At 36.0% G+C, this 10,136-nt stretch overlaps 1 protein-coding gene across 1 annotated transcript in view; it reads right to left on the bottom strand.

Moving 5' to 3' along the window:
* Nucleotides 1-7,123, bottom strand: part of ofcc1 (orofacial cleft 1 candidate 1) — an 85,394-nt gene extending 78,271 nt beyond the window's left edge. Inside the window, exons 1-3 of the mRNA XM_052595827.1 lie at nucleotides 7,120-7,123; nucleotides 6,627-6,770; nucleotides 359-537 (exon numbers count right to left, since the gene is read on the bottom strand). Coding sequence (XP_052451787.1) covers nucleotides 359-537; nucleotides 6,627-6,770; nucleotides 7,120-7,123 — 327 coding nt within the window. The remainder of the gene's footprint in view (nucleotides 1-358; nucleotides 538-6,626; nucleotides 6,771-7,119) is intronic.
* Nucleotides 7,124-10,136: the final 3,013 nt, after the last annotated feature.

Here is a 10,136-nt window from a genome sequence, read left to right on the forward strand (position 1 = left end):
CGGGTCCGACGTGCAGTGTGAAAGGGGCTATTGTTACCTGTCCCAACTTTTTTGGATCGTGAAACCCAAAATGAGCCAATATTTGACATGACATTTAAAAATGTCTCACTTTCAACATTTGATGTGTTATCTATATTCTATAGTGAATAAAATATAAGTTAATTAGATTTGTAAATTATTCCATTCCTTTTTTACTCACAATTTGTACAGTATCCCAACTTTTTTGGAATATACATTTATCTTGCCATTTGCTGACAGAGTTTAGACTGGATGTAGTTCAGGCCATGATATGATGACTTCAAAGCAATGATCATACTGGCCATCAGAGAGTTATGGGCTTATATATACTGTAACTGACCTGCTCTGATGTGAGTCTGCTAACTGGGATCATGTCTCTCTGAACACACTCTTTCAGCTGCTCCACATACTGAGGAATGACCTCCACTCTCCTCTCCGACAGCTCAGCCCTCCATCGATCTCTCCATCCATTCTCAGCTGCTGGGTGAACATTCTCAGCATGCTCAGACGTCACCATACCTGCAATACACATTAACTATGATTATAAATCGAATACAAATATGCACAACAAACACAAATCTGAAAAGTCAGTCATAGTGATGTTAAACTCTGCTCTGAGGTTTAGACGCATTCCTCATCTGAACCAAATTACACAGAAGTATGATTTAATTAAACCAGCGAGTTAATCAAACTAAGTAGTGTTAATGAAGCTCTAACGTGATTGTGCTTGTTTCACAGTGCAGCATAATACACCAATCAGGAAACACCTGGATCAAGACAGGCCAAAGTGCAAAGATACTTATCAAGTCTGTTCCAAAAATCATGTAACCTAGTAAGCTACCTACCTAGACAGCATTTTAAGGTACCATAGGCACTCTGATTATTTAAAGGCCTTCTTTTGACCCAGTTCTAAAGCTCTACCTCCTCTATCCTTCACACATAAAGCAATCCCATAATGCACTGTGACAGGCTCTGTGAAAGCATTCATCAAATATGGCAGAAGAAAAAAGATACTGGCTATAAATAAATTTTATTCAATACATAATATATACAATACTATATATATATATATATATATATATATATATATATATATATATATATATATATATATATAGTGCAAGGAGTGCACTATATAGCTCTATACTATATAGCTCTCAGGTCCGCATTGAGGTCTTCTTCATGTGTGAGAGCTATTGTTGTGCGTGACTCCAGCATTTGTCCCATATATATATATATATATATATATATATAGAGAGAGAGAGAGAGAGAGAGAGAGAGAGAGAGAGAGAGAGAGAGATAAGAAGAGTACAAGTAAGTCTGAATATATATATAGAGATGCTATTTTTGTATTGCATGCTATCTAGAGTGTTCCAAATCAGGTTTCATCTTAGTTAAAGTGTGGTCATATTTACTGTTGTTCAGCAAAAACCAGTCCATTCAATAGGAATTGATGCATTAAGAATTTTGTGTGAGGATGAGATTTTATGTGAGATCCCTAAGGAGATCTTGCATTACGTTCAGTTGGTCACACAAATTTGATACACTGACCAACAGAAAGCTGCTTGGTGTAAAATGACTTATGTATGAGCTGTGCTTCATGCAATGCTACACTATTGACAATAGATAATAGATAATTTTTATTTAATTATTTTATTTATTTATTTTTTGCTAATATGCAGCAGTGAATCCGCTATGGAAGGCACCAGCCTTTGGAACATCTGAATCAACCAACTGGTTTCCTCAGAGTTTTACACACAGCATACTGGACTGTGTCCATTCTGGTAATGATGCTCCAAACCCTTTAAGTTTTAGAGGTGTGGAGATATTTAGAGAATTACCAGACTATGGCCTACACTAAGAGGTGGCGGCAAAGAAAGCTTGCAGGCAATTGTTTCATGTCTATTGTGACAGTGTTAAAGCCTCATGGATGGATGCTCCCCGTGATCAACCTCCTCCTTCTACTGTGTGTGTGTTAATCCTGTATCCTCTTTCCTTCTGTTTCTTTGAAGGATTTTATGAGCATTCTAAGACAATAGTGAAGAGGCTAATCTATATACTCCAGCTAAATCCACAAAAATCCAGTTGAGTGTTAGACAGCTAACACTGTATTCGCGTGTACCATGAGGCCTAAACCCAATGACAGTCTGGCAAACCAATTACACCTGCTGTGCGGTACCTCAACCAATTCACAGAGAGCATTTTACACCAAGACAAAAGCAGCATAAGCCCAACACTCTACTTGGGAGAGAGTCTTAATCCGACCCTCTGCTAATGGGACAAACGCTGGAGTCACGCACAACAATAGCTCTCACACAGGAAGTTGAGCTCCATGCCTACCTGAGAGCTCAATGTTTTGTTGGGGAATTACACTCTTTGCACCGAAGCTTCACATCAGTGGGCTAATATCTCACCTGCTTGGTAAAAAACATCTTACATGAAAAAAAAAAAAAAAAAAAAATCACAAACATCAGATAATGAAGGTAAAAAACAGAGATGCATAATTTTTTTATTATTCGTTATTATTATTTTTTTTATTCATTATTATTACCAGGCTGATGGAACATAACAATAATTTGTTCTTGTAAGAATTTAATGAGAAATATTTGATCTCATAGTGGACTTTGCTAAGCACAATTTGAAACATTGTTAAAATCTATGCTGAAACTCTACATGAGAGAGTTGTGAGACTGCTGGGTTTGTTTTCTTAAGATAAAAGGCTAAGCAGAAGATGTAGGCAAATACTTTGTTTGATCCTTTGATACTTTCTTCATGTCTAGGAGAAACAATTCCAATATTAAACAAATTGTGTTTTATTTCTTTCCAATACTTCAATAACTATTACCTGGTAAATCTATGACAGTGGAGGCATCTTCTTCTTGAAACATTTCCGAAAGTCTCTCATAAAGGTTTCTCTCATCTTCATTCATAAATTCTGGGGGAAAAAACATCTTACTTGATTAATATTACGGATGGCATGTGGCACATTTTATTGCTGTGCTTTCAAACACCTCTCACTGACTGATTCCACATGGATTGCAAAGTCCAAACCAAACATAAAAGAGCATACGGCATGAATTTCCAACAACTGACACTAATTCTTGACCTTCATTTACATTAAATGATTATAGCTCAGAGCTAATAATAACACACAAGTAAGTCCAATGTAAGTCGTTTGACAGCAATGAAATTTATGCAAAATATCATTTGAAGGTGTCCCCACCTCTAGAGTGTCATTATCAAAGGTTTGTAGGTTTGTGGGGATTGTGGAATATTACAGGATGGTGATGTCCAACAGATATAGTCAGAATGGCTTTTCTGTTAATAGCCATGTTTCATTATAACATGCATATGACTTTGCTCCCCAGAGCACACTTTTAATAGACACACTGAAGTGCATGTAGCCGTATTGGAAGGAACCCCCTTCATTTAAAAGAAGTTAAGGGAAGCATAGGGATCGGAAATGGAACTGACCAATGATCGGTGACCTTCAGCAATGACAGTCACAGCACCACCCTATCTTGTGACCCACTGGTAAAAGTATTTACATAGACCGGCCCACCCAGTGCTCTAACTGGCTACGAGTGATCTCGCTCACCCCGCTTTAATGAACTGAGACGGCCTATTATGAGAAAAAATGGCATACTTAATTCCAGCTCATCTCTGCCTCCGACCCCAGACATCCTGCACCGCCTTGGGTCACCCTCCGCTGCCGACGAGGGGTCAAAGTAATTTTGGGCACCTTCATTTCCTGTGGAAAGTACAGGCGGGCAAAAGAGAGAAAAGAGAAAGTGAGGGGGGTGGGGGGTTGATGGTTGTGGGCCGGGTGAGGTTAGTGATTATTAAAAGCACATGAAGTGAAAATGTTAATTCTGAAAGTCCACACCACTCTCACCGGCTGGCACAGGCTACCTGATAAGGCCCCGCTCGGTCACGTTTCCCTGAGCTGCACTCACGAGGGCCCAACGCTGCTCAGGGGCCTAATTAGCATGCCAGGAAAGGTCAGAGTAGGCAATCTTTTAAACACAACCTGCCATATGTTACCTGTGTTCAAAGGAACTAATAAGAAATGTGTATAAGCCAAGGAGCCCTGGATTTCAAAGACAATACCCTAACACTGCTCTGGGGTCACTGGTCAGAGAGAGAGGGAGAGAAAGCGAGAGAGGGGTGACAAAGCAAACGCTGTATCCCATTGACTCCTTATTAGCAATCGCTGACCTTTGGGCATCAAAGCGTCTTGCCAGAGTTTTATAGAAAGCCAGCAGCTAGAGGGGTTATTCCTGTTAAACAGTCACTGCTCTCTGCTCTTCACTACTCAACACGTCCATGTCTCAACTGTAGGTTTTACATCTTGAAAATGGTTCAGAAAGATGCATCTGAGCAAGCCTCATCTATAAAAGATGTTTAGAACTTAATTTCTGTTACAAATTGGCCAAACTTAATGGCAGTCACTGTTTCAGTACTCAACCTACTGTCTCCTCAAATGGGGAAGGGCCAGAATCTCCAAACCTCTCTGTCAAGATTATGCTTTAAATCAGCCATGACATATATCTAGCTTGAATTATGCTAAAAATTGAGAACAAAACAGAAAAAAATAAAGAAAAAATAGTTAATTAAAAATAGGAATATTCTCAACAATGATACTACCAAAAAGGCAAGTAGGTCCTTAAGCTCTAAGCTGGGACTTTCATTCCTACAACAGCCATAATGAGAATTGCCATTTATTTTATCCATTTATCTAAGAGTATATCCTCCTACATATAGTGTCTCTGTTTCTGCCATCATGAGCAAAAGCGACCTTTGGCGATACAACAAAGTTGAGTTGACTTCATGCAAATGAGCAGCGATGTGAGTCTGCAACTACCAGTGGGAGTGCACACAGTGATCCCCCGTCTGATACAGTTGAACCTCAAGCGATTTAATTGTTGTCAATGTGAACGCCCCTTTTGACTGACATTCACCCATCAAATAAATTGAAGTGACTTGAGTTCTGAAGTGAAGCTCTTTTCCACGGTAAACACAGTTTGGCTTCCATTTCTGTTTTTGTTGGAAGGGGCTAAACATTTGCATTTGCATAACGTTGGCGGTCTTTGAAATGATGTCTTTGAATTATATCTTTGATTTAACTACACTGCCTGGCCATCTTCCAGTGTTTCTCATCCTTAATCAAACTCTCCTCTGTTCTCCATGAACGCTATCAATAATGCAGCTCTGCAATGCGGTCTGACTTCGCTAGAATAACACTGATTTGTCAGGGCAGCTGCTTATAGATTTAGGATGGGGAAATCATGCAATTTTCGTACATATAAGTAAATACATTCTCAACTACATGCTGACAAAATTTACAAAAATACCCAAAAGAAAGCTTCTCTTAGGACAAAATGATCTGTCCTTTTTTTTTTTTTCTTTTGCAGTGTGAAATGAAAGTTGATGTGGTATCTATCAAAGGAATTGAACGCAGCGGTTTTACTTTTGAAATTATGCATAGGCAAAAGCTAAGGTTTGATCTCAGCTTGAATTTGATAATCATTTGAATTATTTACATGCGGGAATATGCCTGCCAGCTAAAACACACTCTATGTTCGTTCCAGTGCTCTGTAAGCTTTCACAACACACACAAAGACGGAAACCGTCTGAAATTTAAACTCCACTCCTTTTTTTCTTTTTTGTATTAATATTATTATTATTATTATTATTTATTTTATTTTTTTTTTTTTTTACATATTTTGCATTTTCAGTTATTCTACTATAAAGTATTGGTTAAGAAAGTCAAATAAGAAGACTCAGCTGAAGCTTTTTTACAATTAGTCTTAACAAAAGGTATTGCGACACTTAAACAGTCTACAAACATCCATTAAATGAATACATCATTTTCTTGATGTCTGTTGCTTACACAAACGTGCTACTTAACTTTTCATCCATAATGATATTCCTACCACCAAGCTGAGCATAAGATGTGCTCTTCCTGAAATGAGTATTAATTTTCTGTCACTGTTCCTGTGAAATGCAGTCATTTTAATTTATAGTGACAAATTGTCCATTTGCTCTTTATACCTTAACAATGACCAGTATTTATGTACCATTAGTATCACCAAACAAAATTGTAAATCTAATGACTATTTTTAAACACATTTCCCAAACACTCTGTCTGTCATATATAGTAATCAGCTCACCATGCATGAAAAAAATGCACACTTTACGATCTGCTTGGACAAGACTAATGTTTATAAAGTGCCTGAGGGTGTTCTTACAAAATCAACTGACCAATGGCTTGCATTTTGTTGATGATGCACAAAAACAAGGATACGATAAAGTACTTATACACTTACAAACTACATTTCTGATTCATAACCTGCAATGACAAGTGGGTGTACGTTCCAGGTGTAAGTCTAAATTGGTTTCTTTTAGATGATGAGCAGCACGTTTAGCACAACATGATATATTCTCATGCAGACCCGGCAAACACAAAAATGTTTTTTTTATTTTTATTCTCTCCTGCAACATCTGCAGATGCACCTATGCTACACCGAGATACCTGTTGGGACAGGCTGCACTGGAATGTGAGGCCGGGCCTGTGTTACAGAGGGAGGGACAGCATGAAGCTTCACCTTGTGCCATAGCAGCGGCCTGCAGCCCCGCACACTTCTGAGCTGCAAGCGTGCTATCGTGCCCACCACTTCTCATTTCAAGCTCTTCTTCCGAGTCCTCCTGGAATGCAGGATTCTCAGCACCCTCCATAAAGACTCTGTCTGCTGAGGACAAAAAGAAAAAGCACATATGAAAATAAAACCGAGAAGGTCAGAGTGGCACATTATTCCAAAGCACATTTAATGGCAACTGAAAATTCTTCCCTACTTTAATGACACAGAAACACAACGAGGTTAAAATTAAACCCAAAGCACGAATAGGAAGGGTGTGTGAAAAAGAGGGGAAGAGAGAAGACGAAGAAGATGAAGGAGACGAAGAAGAAGAAATGATTAAAATAATTACAAATTGCGCCCTGACAAGCAAGAGCAAAATTTAGCCCAGAGCCATTTGTCTGTAATTAGTTAATTAATCCTTACACAAATTATGAGCAATAACTCATCACGCGGGACTCACCCATCAGAAATTCAGCCGACTTGGATTTCTTCTGCTCAGGTTGCTCCACAGCCTTCTGCTGCAACTTCTGGAGGGAAATTGTTAAATGAATAAATTAGCTGCAGAATGAAGATCATCATTTCTGATCCGCAACTAACGCAGTATTTTAAATATGGGACGACACGGAAATGTCATTTAATTTACAATGCCGCTAAAGGGGTCAAGCACTAATTGAACAACAGAGTGGAAGAAACTGGAATCATAAATAGATAAGTTGACATGAATGCCTGATGAAGGTCACATTAAAATACTTACAATGTCCAACCCCCACCTTCCCAAATCCCACCCCAACCTCCAACCCGAAAAAAAAAAAAAAAAAAAAAAAAATGTATCCTCAAAAAAAAGAAAAAAAAGATGCATTTTCATGAGCACTACATGAAAATGTTGGAGGTTTGCCGTGCATATGAATATGCAAATCATTATAAACACATTGCAAGCAGCATGAAGGCTCAAACATATGAGGACGAGAATAGGACGAGAGATCTCGCACCAAATTAAAAACATAAAACAGTTCTAAAACTGGTTACTGCATACTAAAACTGTAACTTTCCATGAAAGAATATATAAAAAAAAAGGTTGAACATTTAAAATTGAAGTTTTGACTTAAAACACTTACAGTAGGATATCTTTTAAAAATATTGTTCATTGTTTTAGGACTACAAGTTAGGTTTCCTAGCATTATATACTACATATGATCTATAATTAAATAGGGTGTTGCAATATATCATTGTTTATAAATGTACAACATTAATGTAATGTTGAATGAAGCACACAACAAAAAATCTGACGTGCAATGTCCAATATTTGCATGATTCAATATATATTTTGACTACTGCAAATAAGACATTCATTATTGTTACTATTACGAGATCAAATCTGACACATCAATAACCACACTTATTTTCATAGTATCATTTGTCTTTAATAAATAGGGGAAACTGGGGTTTACATATCTTTTGCTGTTAAATTGTGCTGAAAAGCATACAAATCTGTCAAAAAAAAGGCAGAATCCATAGCAAACTTACAGTGCTTATGCCATATATTGTGGATCCACACACTATGGATCTGCATGTGTTAAAATAATAAATATTATATATAAATATCTTTTTGTTTTGATTTTGATTTCTTTTCTTTTTTTTCTTTTTTTTTGGATGACACTCAAAGCTGAGAACCATGACTGTAGTACTCAATTCTTGCACTTGTAAATGAGTCCTGAATGGCACAGATTACAGTGATAAACACTGCTATATATATGAACAGAGCATACAGATGCACAAAACATAAAACATCATCTTAAAGACAGCAGTTAAAATGGGGAATGTTTTTCATCTTACATGACAGAGCAATTAAAGTTGAGCAGGACACACTCCAATCTGGAGCAGAGTTTAGAAATCTGCTTTAACATCCAACAAGCCCTAAAGCCACACATTCATTTGCACCGCTGAGATTAATGCTAATCTAATTGTAACTTATTTAAAAACCATTTGCTTTTTTTTCCCCCTACTGTCTTCAAATCAATTTCTCCAACAGGAAGATGGAAAGACTGACCAGAAATTTTAAATGTGTCATTTAAGTTCTTTTTATTATTTTTATTTATTTATTTATTTTTATGTATAGTCATTCTAGAATATATATATATATATATATATATATATATATATATATATATATGTATATATATATATATATATATATATATATATATATATATATATATATATATATATATGTATATGTATATATATATATATATATATATATATATATATATATATATATATATATATATATATATATATATATGTATATATATATATATATATACATATATATGTATATATATATATATATATATATATATATATATGTATATATATATATATATATATATATATATATATATATATATATATATATATATATATATATATATATATATATATATATATATAACACTTTGGTGCATGTCCCGCATGCAAATTTATGAGTGATAATTGGGACACCACTTGAGGAATAAGCAAATAATGATTTAGCTAAAAGCAGAATGACACATAATTATCTTCACCAATTCAACATTTCATATTATCCATCCAGCGCTCTCTTACACTGGTGGATTTCAATTATCTCCCAGTAAAATATCTCTTTAATTATTTTCTGAAGTTGTCGCACCAGCATTGTCATACAGTATTCCTCTATTTTTCCCAAAATAATTTTTTGAGTCGATAAAACAGTGGCTTTAGAAATGAATGTTAACTATTGCTTTGTTTGAACAATATTTTAAAATTAATCTGATATCACAATCATAATTTCATGCTAAGATCCCTTTTTTTTTTTTTTTTTTTTGACAAGAAAAAAATTGCATAATGCATTGTACTGTTGGCCAGTCTTGCTAAGGAACACATTTTGAAAGACCATGAGTTAGTTTTATTTTACTGTCACTAATTCTAGTGTTCTCATCTCTCTTTTGGGATGTAAACACAGAAACAGGCTCTAGGGTCAGCTATCATCTGTTTAGCATCTAAATTAATTAATCAATCTTACTATGATAAAATAAGGTAATTATCATTATTCATCAGCAGGGTCCTGTGCCAAATTATTTTACAAAACGCTGAGCAACTGCCATTTCCTTTTAATATCTTAAAAACTGAACAAATCTACATGGCCAGTGCATTAGCAATTCAGTGTCAGGACTGGTGTAAGGTGCCAAGTAATCCCACTGATATCTGCTTTAAACACACTATAAAATAAGTATGAAAAAAATGGTTCAGCTGACATCCGGAGGCATCCCGTCTGCTGTTAGAAATGAAAATGTTGCCCTTTCTCTCAATGGACACTAACAAGATGCCACTATGTGCTGCACCGTGGACAGAGAGAGCAAGAAAACCGAAATGTATGAGCTTTATAAAAGAATGTGATTGTTGTCGAAAAGAATTGGGAATACGGAGGCCATCTTCAGCCTGGGATCCATTCAGAGTGCA

Source organism: Carassius gibelio, chromosome B24 (assembly GCF_023724105.1).
Source record: "Carassius gibelio isolate Cgi1373 ecotype wild population from Czech Republic chromosome B24, carGib1.2-hapl.c, whole genome shotgun sequence".
Classification (NCBI taxonomy): Eukaryota; Metazoa; Chordata; class Actinopteri; order Cypriniformes; family Cyprinidae; genus Carassius; species Carassius gibelio.